Source organism: Dunckerocampus dactyliophorus, chromosome 1, assembly GCF_027744805.1.
Source record: "Dunckerocampus dactyliophorus isolate RoL2022-P2 chromosome 1, RoL_Ddac_1.1, whole genome shotgun sequence".
Taxonomy (NCBI): domain Eukaryota; kingdom Metazoa; phylum Chordata; class Actinopteri; order Syngnathiformes; family Syngnathidae; genus Dunckerocampus; species Dunckerocampus dactyliophorus.
This window is the reverse complement of record NC_072819.1, coordinates 27347826-27363426: the sequence shown is the minus strand read 5'-3', so window position 1 is coordinate 27363426 and position 15601 is coordinate 27347826. Positions and strand designations below refer to the sequence as shown.

Below are 15601 nucleotides of genomic sequence, written 5' to 3'. Positions count from 1 at the left end.
TCTATTCATTATATATATATTTTTAAAATGTATTTTTGGTTGTCCGTTTAAGCCTTTTTATTTAGGTATTTTATTTTTGTTATTTTGTTTTTGCTACTTTTTATTCCCAAGGAGAAATTCTTTCATCCTTGAATAGAATTACATAATTATCGGTAGTATTTACTAAAAATACTGCATGTTCAGCAATATCTGGACTAGAACGGACATCACTTTGAGAACAGGTAGGGACAAAACAATAAAATGATGTTTGTAAATTCTATTACATGTTGAAAATTGAAGGAATTATAATAAACACCTAGTTTACAATTATTTAATGTGTAAGTGTTTTCGGGACCCCCTGTATATGCAATTTGTTGTGTTTTATTTTGCCTTGGAAAGTATCACTCTGGCGTGTGCAGAGTGATAATTTTCTCCAGTCAGTAAATAATAGCGTCTTTTTCATACCCGAGTGACTACTCACCAGCTGTAGTAAGACAAATGCATGTAACCTTGTGTCTTGTTTTTTTATTCATTTCAAAGGAATGCAAGTACAATGTACAGCAAAGACACAGCACGACGCGACAGAGAGAAGCAGTGCAGGAGAGAGACTTAGGACCTTGTTTAAGTGTCAAACTATAAGGGTCAGCTGGACCCAAAGTCAAGTCCAATAGTTCCCAGCACCTGGTGGCGTGGCAGCCTCGGCCAGGTACGGCAAACACTTTTCTGTGTTGTTTGCAGGAAGATAAAGGGATGAGTTCAGTTGTATCTGTCCCATTGTAGTGATGGATGTTAGGTAACAAAAGATACTGCTGTGGTGATGCAAAGCAATCTTCCTGTTAGTTAACTGACGCCCCCTAGTGTCCATCAACCATGGCCGTTATTGAACTACCTTACATCTGGCACCAAACCTACAGTAGCTACAATGTATGCACGGTTTTCTCCCATGTTCCATGATCCATATAAAACACAACAAAGCTACACTACACATGTAAATGTTGAATACCTCCCATATCTCCATAAATTTGACATTTTTTCAACAGTTCTCACAGAATAGGGCGACATCATGACACCGTTTCAAGTTTTGGACACTCGGGCACTTCAGTACTTAAAATCTCTAGTTGCTGCAAACTTCGCACATCTCATTTACAAAATCGGCCAACTGCAGTGTTAAAATTAAAAATACCACACTTGACTGGTGGTACATTGCAACATAAATAGTCAGCTGCTATGACAATGAAATAAACAGTAAATATACAAAAAATCTGCAGTGGAGAAATGTGTGTTTCTTTTTAAAGCAGGCTTATTGTACAAACATACAGGCCAAGTTCAGTTGTAGTGGTGGGAAGTGCATGTTACCGCTACAATCAATGGATTTTAGGGATTAACTACATTACATACACTGGCTAAGTCATATTTCCTATCTTTATTTTGGTGAGCCCTCTTCGTTTGCTGTCAGGAAGCTTAATTTCCTCTCTTATACGTCTGATCTGGATTGCAATTATGATTAACGTGTGCTTTGGTGTTTGTTACTTTGCTTCTTAATTATTACAAACAATGAATTGTCATCCTCATTGGGCTCAAATCCATCTTACGCAACATTAATGCAAGGAACTGTCATGCAAACATGATTTACAATACAAATTGTACTGTTACAGCAGCCCAGTGAGCCTATTCTACTTACTACACAAATATGCAGTTGGATTCTTTACGCTTGGAAAGGAGGAAAGGGCCCATTTGAAACACATTAACATGCTGCACTACTTTGTGACCATTTTGCACAGGAAGTGTATTAGCAGCTCAGAAAAAAGGCAGAAAGAGTTCAAGTGTACAATCCATGACCTTGCACATTCATCCACATACATTTACAGCAAATCCAAAACATGAGACACTAAGAGCGGATGAATGCTGACAAGACTACTGTACTACAGCTCAGACTTTTATACCTTAAACCCACCGCCAGAGGGCGCTGTTGTTCTTTTCTATTTACGTCTATTCTCAGCAGCAGTGCAATGGAAGAAGGACATATGTATCAACTTGAGTAGTAATAAAGGTTATTTTATGAATAACTAATTAAGAAGAATACACAGCAGGAGGCATTCTACTCTACTTGACCATTTCCTCATCTTTTTTTCAACATGACACTGCCACTGTGGCACTTTTGGATTAAAAACTGCACTTTTTCCTCTTTCAATATAACACAAAACAGAACATCGTTAAGAGTGTTTGGGGAAAGTTGTCCACTAATCTTTGCTGGCAGCATCCAAAGCATTTTGCATCATTTGAATGGTTTAAATAAAGGTGAAAGGAAATAAAATATAAGAAATTCGATTTGAAATGGGAGTCCTGTGTCCATTGTGGCGTGTGCCAGTGGGGATGATGAGTCACATCTTGGCCGCTCTCATCTCAGGAAATCACGACTACAGGTGACAAAGAAGGAACGTTAAAGGAACAATATGTAACAATTTGACATGAACATTTTCAAATTAATAACAAATCAACTTAGATAGCACTTGTAATAAGAAGAATAGCATCTCAGTTGTCACCATTTTTTAAATTAAACTTTATTATTAAGGGAGAAAAAAATCCAAACCTACATGGCCCTGTGTGAAAAAGCGATTGCCCCCGTTAAAACATAACTTAACTGAGATTAATTCAGATCTATCAGTCTGGAAATCAGTCTGGCTATAAAGCCATTTGTAAAGCTTTGGGACTCCAGTGAACCAGTGTGAGAGCCATTATCCACAAATGGCAAAAATATAAAATAAAATTCCTCCACAGTGCTGTAAAAGACTCATTGTTGCTCAGGGTGGCCCAACCAGTTATTCGGTTTAGGGGGCAATCACTTTTTCACACAGACCCATGTTGGTTTGATTTTTGTCTTCCTTAATCAGCAGAAGTTTCATTTAAAAACTGCATTTGTGTTCAGTTGTGTTGTCATTGACTAATATTTAAATTTGTTTGACAATCTGAAACATATAAGTGTGACAAACATGCAAAAAAAAAAAAACAATCAGGAAGAGGACAAACACTTTTTCACATCACACATGTATATACACACACACATATCTATCTATCTATCTATCTATCTATCTATCTATATAAATATTTATTCACTCCTGATCAAAATCTTAAGACCAGTTGAAAAATTGCTAGAATTTGCATTTTGCACATTTGGATCTTAATGAGGTTTTAAGTAGAGCTACAATATGCAAAAACAAGAAGGGGGAGTGACACAAAAAACATTTTGAAAAAGTAATTTATTGAAACAACAATTAAACTGAAATAGGCTGTTTATCAGCTGATCAAAAGTTTAAGACCATCAGTCAAAAAATAACAAAAAAACAAAACATTTTCTCAGTCAGGCTCAGTAATGAGCAGCTCCACCATTCTTGTTAATCACTTCAAAAATTGGTTTGGGCATGCTTGACGCCCTCCACTGTGCCGGGTAGAAAACATCTCAGGTGGGATCTCCTTGTCATGCCAGTAACGTTGGAAGCCATCTGGACCGTCAAGGTTACATTTTTTCTCATCAGAGAATAAAACTTTTTTCCACCTTTCAATGTCCCATGTTTGATGCTCCCTGGCAAAGTCTAAACAGGCAGGTCTGTGGCCTTGAAGGAGACAAGGTCTTTTGAATTAGTTTTTTTGTTTTTTAAACCCTTTTTGCACAGATGCCGTCTAATGGTTATTGCGCTGCAGTCGGCACCAGTAAGGGTCTTAATGTGGGTGGAAGACCGCCCTGTGTCTTGATGGACAGCCAATCGGATCCTTCGGCTCAGCGCAGGTGTGATTTTTTTGGATTTACCACTTGACTTTTTTATTCCATAATGCTCAGGATCTTTCAAAAAATGTAGAATGGCTGATTTACTGCTCCCAACCTCAGCAGCAATGGCACGCTGCGAGAGGCCTTGCTTATGCAGCTCAACAATCCGACCACGTTCAAAAAGAGAAAGCTTCTTAGCTTTAGCCATCAGGAGGGCATGACAGTGTGAATGCCTGACAGAAAATGAACATTTTGAGCATATTTTGGCTTGATCAGATGATAGACAACTTATTTCAGGTATTTTTGTTTTTTGTTTAAATTACAAGTTCCAAATGTTTTTGTCTCAGTCCCCCTTCTTGTTTTTGCATACTGTACCTCTACTTAAAACCTCATGAAGATCCAAATGTGCAAAATGCAAATTCTAACAATTTTTCAACTGGTCTTAAGATTTTGATCAGGAGTGTACCTATAAATATATATATACTGTATATATATATTTTTTTTTGTCAGTGAAACATGGGCACATAGACGTGCGACCATATTAGAGTCCACTAGAACAATAATTGCAGTATAAGGTCGTTAATACTTCACAGTGAATGTTTGTCCCGTATCTGTACAATAACAACAATATCTAATAATAATACTGTTGATAAATGCTGTCTGTAAATGCTGTGTTAAGTTCTGTTAAGTTACACTCCACAGCTGCAAAAACACAATTTATCTTTACTGCTACTTTAAATCATCTACTCAATGTTACAGTGAGGTCAAGTTGTACCACTGATGTGTGTCGCTCCTCAGCGGTTGATTCTGTTTCCCTGACAACAACCGCCTTGGTCACCTGCATGTCTGGATGCTGTTGCCTGGCTTCTTGGATTGCGATGGCCAGAGCCTGTCAGCACACAGTCACAAGATCTTAAGTTCTAATGTTGTGTTTGGAAAAGTTGTTCACATGGACGTGTGCAGCTCACCTGTTCCTGGTCCACATCATCATCTCCTGTGATGATGATCCTCTTCTCAATCCTGGTCTCTGAGTAGCCTCCTTTCACCGTCTGCAGTACACAATGGTCTTACACACTCAACAATACAAGTATAACACACCACACTGCACCTCACAGTGTAACAAACCACCTTTTGCCACTGTTAACTCATGTGCTTTGTTAGTTTTTATTCTCTACCTTGGTGACCTGTGTGGTTGCAGAGGTAACATTTTCAGTGACGAAGATGGGCGACCCTGACGCTTCTCTTCCAAGACTGCCCATATGCACCTGTTAGGGAAGAAAAGAAAAAAAACAACCAAGCACCCACTGATCACAACTAGGGCTGTCAAAAATGATGTGTTAACAAATGTATTCAATTAATTGTCTTAAAATTAGGGCTGTCAATCCATTAATCGCATTTTGCCCACAGTTAACTCATAATTAATCACACTTAATTGCAGACAGAAATAGTTTTTAGTTGTAATAAGTAGGGATGTAAATGTTGTTGTAAACAATTCAATACTACGACAACTACATCAAATTTTATGTACAGGGATATACATTTTAGAAATATGTGCCATTACTTTATTCAAAAAATATCATACAGTTACCCCGCGACCCTAATTAGGATAAGTGGCACAGAAAATGGATGGATGGATAACATACAGTTAGAAATCCCCCAGTTTTTGCACGTTTACTGCAAGCAGCGTTTGTCCCACTTTGTTTGATGGCCCTTGAAAGCACCTTCTAATGTGCATATTTGTATGTTGGACTTTCTGGAAAAACAAACTCCAGGCCCGTACTGGTGGACGGGGGCTCTGTATTCATTTCTTGCTTTTAATCTGATGTTGTTCCTTTCATAGCTTTACACAATACATAATAAATAAGATAAATCTGATCGCTATAATGTACGTATGTTTTACTGGTGTGTTAAATATCTTTCCCGTTGACTAGCTAGCACGCCGCTAATGCTATTTACATCCATTCTCGTACCCAGCTATGGTCACATTGACACAAGCCCCCAAATAGTTGTCCTCGGTTATGCCTGCCAATTTTTTCTCACATTTCAAAGCAAAAAAAATCAGCCGAGAGACAGCTTGCATTTAAAAAAAACTCTTGTTGGTTGGGATACTCGTATGCCAAGACATGTTCCAATGATAAGGTCATCTCAAATAAAACTTTCTGTGCAAAAAAATGATTGTAAATCTCAATTTTGGTTGACACTCTCAGACGGGTATTGATACTGATTATTGCAGTGTAATTTTCAATGGTGTAGAATTGAATTATACGTATCATGCTGGGAAGAGTTTCTAATATTTTGCCTTGTGTATAGTAAAACTACACCACTGAAAACTACAACTGCAATAATCAGCCTATTGTTACAGTAATACCTCTCTATGAATGAAATGTTATCTTTGTCAAGGCGGAATTTATTGCTATACATTTATGAATATATTTAGATCAGGTATGGACGTTTAAAGCCAAGAAAGAGAGAGAGAGAGGTTAAAATTGGAGAGGTCATGCAGTTCATACTCACAGGGGAGACACTCTGTCTCGTACAGTAAGACATGTCACTCAGACTTGTGATACAGTGGTCCTGGAATAAAAAAGAACCAAAATTGTGAATCTGCTTGATCGATACAATTGTTTTACTGCATTTGACTCTGGCGTAAAAAAAAAACACTCATAATTCCAACAGTCACTTTTATTGAAAATGATCTGAAATCAGGTCATATGACCTTGACACAGCTGTGTGTCAAAAATAGTCATCTTTATGGTCCTCTCAATTACTCACAGATTTTGGTCATTTACTGGAGGTCCTGGAATTTAACTCCCACAAAAAGAGGGGCTCTCCTGTAATACAATTTTAAACTTCTGTGTTTGTTTTTTCTCATAAAATACAACTTATTCTTGTAATATTATTTTTTCGTCAGAAAAAAATCAAATATCTGCATCCATCCATTTTCTATGCCGCTTCTCCTCACTAGGGTCGCGGAGGTATGCTGGAGCCAATCCCAGCTGACTCAGGGCAACAATATCTGTATTTCCTAACTAAAATATTACTTTATTTATGCAATAAACTGTATTGATCCACAATAAAGTGAAACTTCAATTTTCGTATGCCCCCCTTTTTGTACAATTTGGTTTTCGACAAGATTTTTCACCAAATTTTTTTCACAGTTTCCCGATACTGTATCAGTTTTCATACGGCCAAACGTTGCATGTAACAAACTAGTCTGTTTGCTCACAGATCATTCTGCGGAATCGAGCCCTCAAAGAAAGAATCCCACATGTTGGTGATTCAGGCGCTGTGATTGTTTTAATTGAGTGCAAAGACAAAAGAAATGTGAAATGCTCATTTTTCCAATTCATTAGTCATTTTATTTCACATTGTTTTCTGTATGTAAAACTATAATTATTGTCTATAAAATTTATTTTTTGTTAATATTTTTGGGTGTCTTGAACAAATTAATTGGATTTACATGATTTCTTATGGGAAAATTGTTTTGGTTTTCTTACATTTTGGTTTGCGTTTGAATTTTTTGGTTTGACTGTATCTTTCACTGGACTGGACTTACTTGATCTGTGAACTCCACTATAGTTGTCGTGACCTCTGACCCATTGGGCTGTGTCTCCGTCAGGACGTCACTCTTCTTGACTGTGGCTGAAGCCATGACATCACTGGCTTCCCGGCTCAGAGGTGCGGCACTACTGGCCCGACTGTGCGATGAGTCCCTGTCCACCGAAGATGATACTGGCACCGACCTCTTTGGCTTTTTAGGCACTATGGGCTTGGAGAGGAAGAAACGAGTACATGTTTTTAAGAATAGAGACAAACTGGCATTCAGTGGTGTGAAAAAGTGGTTTCCCCCTTCCTGATTTATTATTTTTTGTTGTTGTTGCATGTTTGTTACACTTAAATGGTCCAGATTATTGATCAAATTTAAATATTAGTCAATGACAACACAACTGAACACAAAATGCAGTTTTTAAATGAAACTTTTTACTATTAAGAGAGAAAAAAATCCAAAGCAACAATCGCATTTCCACACAGGGCTCTGTGTGAAAAAGCGATTGCCCTAAACCTAATAACTTGTTGGTCCACCCTTAGCAGCAACAACTGGAATTAAGCGTTTGTGATAACTTGTAATGAGTCTCTTACAACGCTGTGGAGGAATTTTGTCCCACTCATCTTTGGAGAATTGTTGCAATTCAACCACATGGGAGGGTTTTCCAGCATGAACCGCCTTTTTAAGGTCATGCCACAGCATCTCAATAGGATTCAGGTCAGGATGTTGACTAGCCACTCCAAAGTCTTCATTTTGTTTTTATTCAGCCATTCAGAGGTGGTAGCCGGACATTCTCCTTCAGGATTTTTTGGTAGACAGCAGAATTCATGTTTCCATTTATCACAGCAAGTCTTCCAGGTCCTGAAGCAGCAAAACGGTTGAATGGTTGTTGCTGTTAAGGGCGGTCAAATCAGTTACTCGGTTTAAGGGCCAATCACGTTTTCACACAGGGCCATGTAGGTTTGGATTTTTTTTCTGCCTTAATATTGAGAAGTTTCATTTAAAAACTGCATTTTGTGTTCAGTTATGTTGTCCTTGACTAATATTTAAATTTGTTTGATCTGAAACATTTAAGTGTGGCAAACATGCAAAAAAATAAAGAAATCAGGAAGGGGGAAAACACTTTTTCACATCATATGTATACACTCCTGATCAAAATCTTAAGACCAGTTGAAAAATTGCTAGAATTTGCATTTTGCACATTTGGATCTTAATGAGGTTTTAAGGAGAGCTACAATATGCAAAAGCAAGAAGGGGGAATGAGACAAAAATCATTTTGAAAAAGTAATTTATTGACAAAAACAACAATTAAATTGAAATAGGCTGTTTATCAGCTGATTAAAAGTTTAAGACCATCGCTCAAAAAATAACAAAAACTCTCCAAACCAGAACAAAAATCGTCTGAGTAGGACTCAGTAATGAGTAGTTCCACCGTTCTTGTTAATCACTTCAAAAATTGGTTTGGGCATGCTTGATGCGAGTGTTTCCAGGAGGCTAGTGGGAACATTGCTCCACGTGGTGAAGATGGCTTCATGAAGGGCATCAACTGTCTGGAACTGATGGCCATTTTTATAAACTTCCCTTGCCATCCATCCCCAGATGTTCTCTATGGGATTTAAACGAGGGGAACATGCAGGATGGTCCAAAAGAGTGATGTTATTCTCCCTGAAGAAGTCCTTGGTCAAGCGAGCATTGTGAACTGCAGCGTTGTCCTGTTGAAAAACCCAGCTGTTACTACACAGACGAGGGCCCTCAGTCATGAGGGATGCCCGCTGCAACATCTGCACGTAAGCACCCGCTGTTTGACGACCCTGCATCACCTGAAGCTCCAGTGTTCCACTGAATGAAAAAGCACCCCAGATCATGATGGACCCCCTCCACTGTGCCGGGTAGAAAACATCTCAGGTGGGATCTCCTTGTCATGCCAGTAACGTTGGAAGCCATCTGGACCGTCAAGGTTACATTTTTTCTTATCAGAGAATAAAACTTTTTTCCACCTTTCAATGTCCCAAGTTTGATGCTCCCTGGCAAAGTCTAAACGGACAGTTTTGTGGTGTTGAAGGAAACCAGGTCTTTGAATTGGATCCTTCGGCTCAGCGCAGGTGTGATTTTTTTTGGCGACTAACACTTGACTTTTTTGTTCCATAATGCTCAGGATCTTTCAAAAAATGCAGAATGGCTGATTTACTGCACCCAACCTCAGCAGCAATGACACGCTGCAAGAGGCCTTGCTTATGCAGCTCGACAATCCGACCACGTTCAAAAAAAGAAAGCTTTTTAGCTTTAGCCATCAGAAGGGCATGACAGTGTGAATGCCTGACAGAAAATTTACATTTTGAGCAGATTTTGGCTTTTATAGCTTGTGGTCTTAAACTTTTAATCAGCTGATAAACAGCCCATTTCAGTTTAATTGTTGTTTTCAATAAATTACTTTTTCAAAATGCTTTTTGTCTCACTCCCCCTTCTTGCTTTTGCATATTGTAGCGCTACTTAAAACCTCATTAAGATTCAAATGTGCAATGTCTATATATATAAATATATATATATATGTGTGTATATATATATGTGGTTTGTATAGCAGCTATAAAAAAAAGACACTCTCACACCACTGTAGATTACACATACCGAACACATTACTGCCAAAAAATAGGCCGACCGGAAGTAGATCCGTTCTGCACATGCGTAGGAGGCGCGATTGAATCCATAAGGGTGACATTTCTAAATGTTGCAATGTTCACCTTTGTTCCCCACTATTATTCAGGTAAGTAGCTATTTTATTATTATAACTTGTAGTACATTAATTTTTTTGTGTCTCTTGTCATATTTTCTCGCTCGTTAATATAGTGAGGAACTAAGACAATGTTGTTATCTCAGGCTAATAACATGCTACTGCATAGCCAGATGTACAGTTTGTTCAGGTATTCTTATTTGATGGGAATTTGGAACATTTCACGTGATACTTTAAAGACGGTGTCTTTTATTTTTAGGAAGTCCAAAAATAGTCAATAAGCTGCTTCATGCTCAACACTTGTACCTGCACATCAGGCCTTTTAGCTTCTGTCCGCACATCTTCAGTCTGGATATGCTTGGCTGGAGGACTGCTACTCGCTCCTTTGGACAAAGAAGGAGCAGCTACCAAAGGAGGTGGTGGCAGCTCCGAGGGGCCTTGCTGCAGGAGGAAGTCGATCCCGAAGCGCAGACCCCCATCAGGTGACAGGTCCCGCTCGCCCAGCTCTGACATCCCCCGGGAGAACTCCTCCATGCCCGTGTGCAGGTCTGTGAGGACGGTGAAGTCGACCTCGGCCTCCAGGCTGGACGTGGAGCTGACTGTGATGCTGGAACATTTGCGCTCAATGCCCAGGTGGGTTTCCTTTAGATACGGGAGCTCATGATCTTGATCGTCTTCCGAAGCTGAGCCTAGGCGTCTCTCCCAAGGTTCCCGCTAAATAGAGAGTCCATGCCAAAATGTAATGTAGTTTTAGGGGTGTCATGAAGTCTCACGAGATTAAAACATGACAATATTTCTCATAAAGAAAAACAGTGTATCGCGGGACAGTCAAGTCTATCGGACTGTGACCTGTGGCATCACTACTGTGAATCATAATATACGTAATATGGAAGTGGCAGTGTGCCAGGTAGGATTTGACCTGCACATTAAGTGCTTACGCACACTATAATCCTTGTAATCCTACCTGCTCTCGGCGTTCCCAACATCACTCGCTTGCGATGTGTGACTGTTTTATTCATGTGAGTTCAACAGCTGCTGTTGTGTTAAAGTTCAAGCAGAAAAAGTAGTAATTCTACATGTAATCAAACTTATTTAAGATTTGTCAGATCAAAACATGATTGCTGCATATGACTTTGATCAAAACATATGATAGTACCGTCTGATTCAGACCTACTTCCTTCTTCTGCACTCTAAGCATCATGAGAACTGTAGTTCTTTTAGCGTAAACATAAAACTATTGCACTGCTACTACTATCTACTGCAGGGGTCACCAACGTTTTTCCTTGTGAGAGCTACTTTTACAAAATGAAAATGGCCAAGAGCTACTCATTTTTGTAACATTTATTTTCAGAGCTTATTTTAAACCCAAACAAAGCGAATATGCTTGTTTTACCAGAACATTAACAAAATGCTGGTGTCCACAACTCACATTTTGTATTTCAGAATGCATTTCTTTCTAGTGTTCTTTCATTATTAACTGAAAACCTGAATGAAAAGCAGGCTTGTGGGCACCTCATGTGGTCGTAGGGGACAACGTGGTGCCCGCGGGCACCACGTTGGTGACCCCTGATCTACTGCAATCTATTGTATGTGTCTTTACTAGGGCTGTCAAAAATAGCGCATTAACGGCGGTAACTAAATAATTTGATTAATTACGTTTAAAAAAAATCAGCGTAATTAATGCATGTGCATCATATCAAGCCACACCTCTCTGTTATAACGGTAGACGGAAGCATAGTGTATTCCCAGGGCATTCGATCCATCGCAACTGGTCTGTGCAGTTTCTCTGAGAATACGCGTCGCCTCTCATCCGAGCAGGCTTCATCAGTTCATGCTCAAAGACTAAGTGGGACACACACCAGTCAGACTAGATAGGACAGCTCTAGTTTGAGAGCCTGGTGCAAGAGCCAATCTATTTATCTGGCAGGTCCAGACAGGAATGGATGGCTCTTTAGTGGTGTCAAATGATGATTGTTAGGATAAAATGGATGGATAGGACACAACTTAAGTTACGTGGTGTCTTTGAATGCAACCCTTCATGCCTGATAATAACGTGATTAAAGTGTGATTCTGCTACTATTAAAGATCCTAGTGTTAGGCAAATACATTTTCAGATGTGTGCTATGTTTTAACTTGATTTAAATTTTCAGTTTATTTGGAGCTGTTCAAACAAAATATATAAAATTATAATAAAATTGTGTCCTGTCATTCATCTTTCTGGTCATAAAATACAGCAAAAATGGGCATAGTTGATATATAGTGGCAAATGGTGATTAATCATGATTAATTAATTAGAAAACTGTGATTAATTTGATTAAGATGTTTAATCCTTTGACAGCCCTAGTTTTTATTACAAATGAACTTAAATGAATAGTAGTAGCAGCTACAACTGCTACAACAATTTTAACTAATATTTTTTAGTTTTTGTTACAATTTGTTTAGTTTTTTAAACAGTTTAAAAGCATCATGCTTGTGATACCCCTACTGTATTTAGATGCAGAACTTTAGATGTTTTCCTGGGTCAAATACAGCAAACACTTAGGTCTGTTAGTTAACAAAAAAATTACCACCCTTACTACACTCAACTAAAATATAAACACTTTTGTTTTTGCTCCCATTACTTATGAGATGAACTCAAAGATCTAAAACTTTTTCCACGTACACAATATCATTTCTCTCAAATATTGTTGACAAATCTGTCTAAATCTGTGATAGTGAGCACTTCTCTGTTGCTGAGATGATCCATCCCAACTCTATACTGTATATATACAGTGCCTATCATAAGTATTCACCCCCTTTGATGGATTACCCTTTTATTGCTTTCATAAATCAGTCATGGTCAATGAATTTTAGCTTTTTTAACAAGAAAATGTTGGAAAAAAAAACTCTTTAATGTCAAAGTGAAAACAGATTTTTATAAAGTAATGTTAATGAAAGAAAATTATATAAATGAAATCAATTGTTTGCATAATTATTCATCCCCTTCAAGTGAGTATTTAGTCGATGCACCTTTGGCTGCAATCACAGCAGTGAGTCTGTGTAGATAGGCCTCAATCAGTCTTGCACATCTGCCCACTGCAATTTTGCTCCATTCTTCTTTGCAAAACTGCTCAAGCTCTGTCAGGTTGCGCGAGTATCGGGCATGAACAGCCATTTTCAAATCCAGCCACAAATTCTCTATGGGATTGGGGTCTGGGCTTTGACTCGGCCACTCCAGAACATTTACCTGGTTCTTTTTTAACCATTCCTGTGTAGCTTTTGCAGTATGTTTTGGATCATTGTCTTGCTGGAAAATAAATCTTCTCCCAAGACGTAGTTCTCTTGCAGACTGAAAAAGATTGTCCCCCAGGATTTCAGTGTATTTTGCAGTATTCATTCTGCCCTCTATCTTTACAAGCCTTCCAGGTCCAGTTGCTGAGAAACATCCCCACAGCATGATGCTGCCACCAGTATGCTTCACAGTGGGGATGGTGTGGTTTTGGTGATGTGCAGTGTTTGGTTTCCGCCAAACATGACGTCTTGTCTGATGGCCAAAAAGCTCAATTTTGGTCTCATCAGAACAAAGAATCTTCTTCCACTTGACCATGGAGTCTTCCACGTGCTTTTAATATGATTTTTCTTCAACAGTGGCTTTCTCATTGCCACTCTTCCATAAAGCTTTGACTTTGAAGTAACTTTGAAGAACGCAGGCAGCCGTTGCTACATGCACAGTCTCTCTTATCTCAGCAGCTGAAGCTTGTAACTTCTTCAGAGTAGTTGTAGGGGTCTTGGTGGCTTCTCTCACTAGTCTCCTACTTGCACGGTCACTCAGTGTACGAGGGCGGCCTGATCTAGGCAGATTCACACAAGTGCCATATTCCTTCCATTTCTTGACAATTGATTTCACTGAACTCCGAGGGATGTTCAGTGCCTTGGAAATTTTTTTGTAACCATCCTCTGAATTGTACTTCTCAATAACCCTTTCCCTGAGTTGCTTAGAGTGTTCTTCTGTCTTCATGGTGCAATGGTAGCCAGGAATACTGATCAACCACTCTCTGGACCCTTCAGACACAGGTGTTTTACAACTCAATCACTTGAAACACACCCACACCACTCAGATGATCTTCATTTCATTAATTGTGAGACTATTGGCAACAATTTGATGGACCTCTATTGAATTAGACCATTAAATTAAAAAGGGGGTGAATAATTATGCAAACAATTATTTTCATTTATATAATTTTATTTGATTAGCATTACTTTATAGAAATCAGTTTTCACTTTGACATTAAAGAGTTTTTTTTTTCCAATTTTTTTTAATTAAAAAAGCGAAAGTTTATTGACCATGACTGATTTATGAAAGCAACAAAAGGGTAAACCATCAAAGGGGGTGAATACTTATGATAGACACTGTATATATATATATATATATATATATATATATATATATATATATATATATATATATATATATACACACACGACTAAATTCTTGTAACTACTTTATTGCTTTGTTTTTGTATTATATGTTGTACATATGTATGCATCTATTTTAGGAATATATCCTAATCCAGAACTGATTAAATAAGTGTCCCTACCGCCTCCATCACTGTTTGGTACGGTAACTGTACAACACGTGATAGGAAGGCACTCCAGCGGGTGATCAAGACCTCACAGAACATTGTTGGGGCAGCCCTCCCCTCACTGCAAGACATTTATAAATCTAGAGTCCTACGCAGAACACACAACCTCATCAAGGACAGCACACATCCACAACACTCATTATTCACACTCCTACCGTCAGGCAGACGCTACAGGAGTTTGAAGTCCAGGACCACAAGGCTGGCAAACAGCTTTTACCCACAGGCCATCAGGCTCCTCAACGAAGCACTCGCACACGCCGCACGCAACACACGCACACACGCACACACTCATAGCACTTTATTTATTTATTTATTTATTTGCATTATTTACTTGTATTAATGTCTCTTCTGTTGTTGTTGCTTAATTTATTGGTATATATGTTTATGTGTTTATGTTTCTTATGTTCTTATTCTTTCTTGTGTTTTCTTTCTTTTCTTGGGAGAATGAACAGGATAAGATTTTCATTGCATGGTATAACTGCTGTTTTACTATGCACATGACAATAAAACTCTCTTGAATCTTGAATCTTGAATTAATTAAAAACTAAATCAATTATTACTATAAAAACATATTCGTATTGTTTTTTTCCCTCAATAAAATAGATGTCTGATCTCCCAACATTACACATTTAATATGTAATACTGTTCTGTACTGCCATAGAGGGATTGCTTTAATAATATGTTTATTGTGTTCAGTGTTATAGAAGTGTACTGCAACATACTGAAACCTGCTTTTATATATTTTAATGACTTTATTCACAATAGCAGAGGGACATAATATTAGAAACAGCATAACGTGTGGTTACTCACCGAGGAATCACTGAGTGGTTCCTCATGAATGGCAGGTGTCAGAGGGGTCTCCTACACAACAACAAACAAACAAAAAGTAGACATTAATATACAAACAATACTGAATCACATTCTAAAATTCAGTCACATGGCATTGTATCTAATTATAGTTA

At 38.3% G+C, this 15601-nt stretch overlaps 1 protein-coding gene across 4 annotated transcripts in view; it reads right to left on the bottom strand.

Annotated features, from left to right (window-relative positions):
* Positions 1-484: 484 nt before the first annotated feature.
* The window catches only part of si:dkey-178k16.1 (band 4.1-like protein 1), an 86555-nt gene continuing 71438 nt past the window's right edge, over positions 485-15601 (bottom strand). For all 4 annotated transcript variants that reach the window (XM_054775130.1, XM_054775131.1, XM_054775129.1 and 1 more), the window contains 8 exons: positions 15450-15500; positions 10324-10731; positions 7299-7511; positions 6257-6316; positions 4918-5007; positions 4711-4791; positions 4518-4631; positions 485-2396 (listed from right to left, as the gene is read on the bottom strand). In XM_054775130.1, coding sequence (XP_054631105.1) covers positions 2391-2396; positions 4518-4631; positions 4711-4791; positions 4918-5007; positions 6257-6316; positions 7299-7511; positions 10324-10731; positions 15450-15500 — 1023 coding nt within the window. In that variant the 3' untranslated portion in view covers positions 485-2390. The remainder of the gene's footprint in view (positions 2397-4517; positions 4632-4710; positions 4792-4917; positions 5008-6256; positions 6317-7298; positions 7512-10323; positions 10732-15449; positions 15501-15601) is intronic.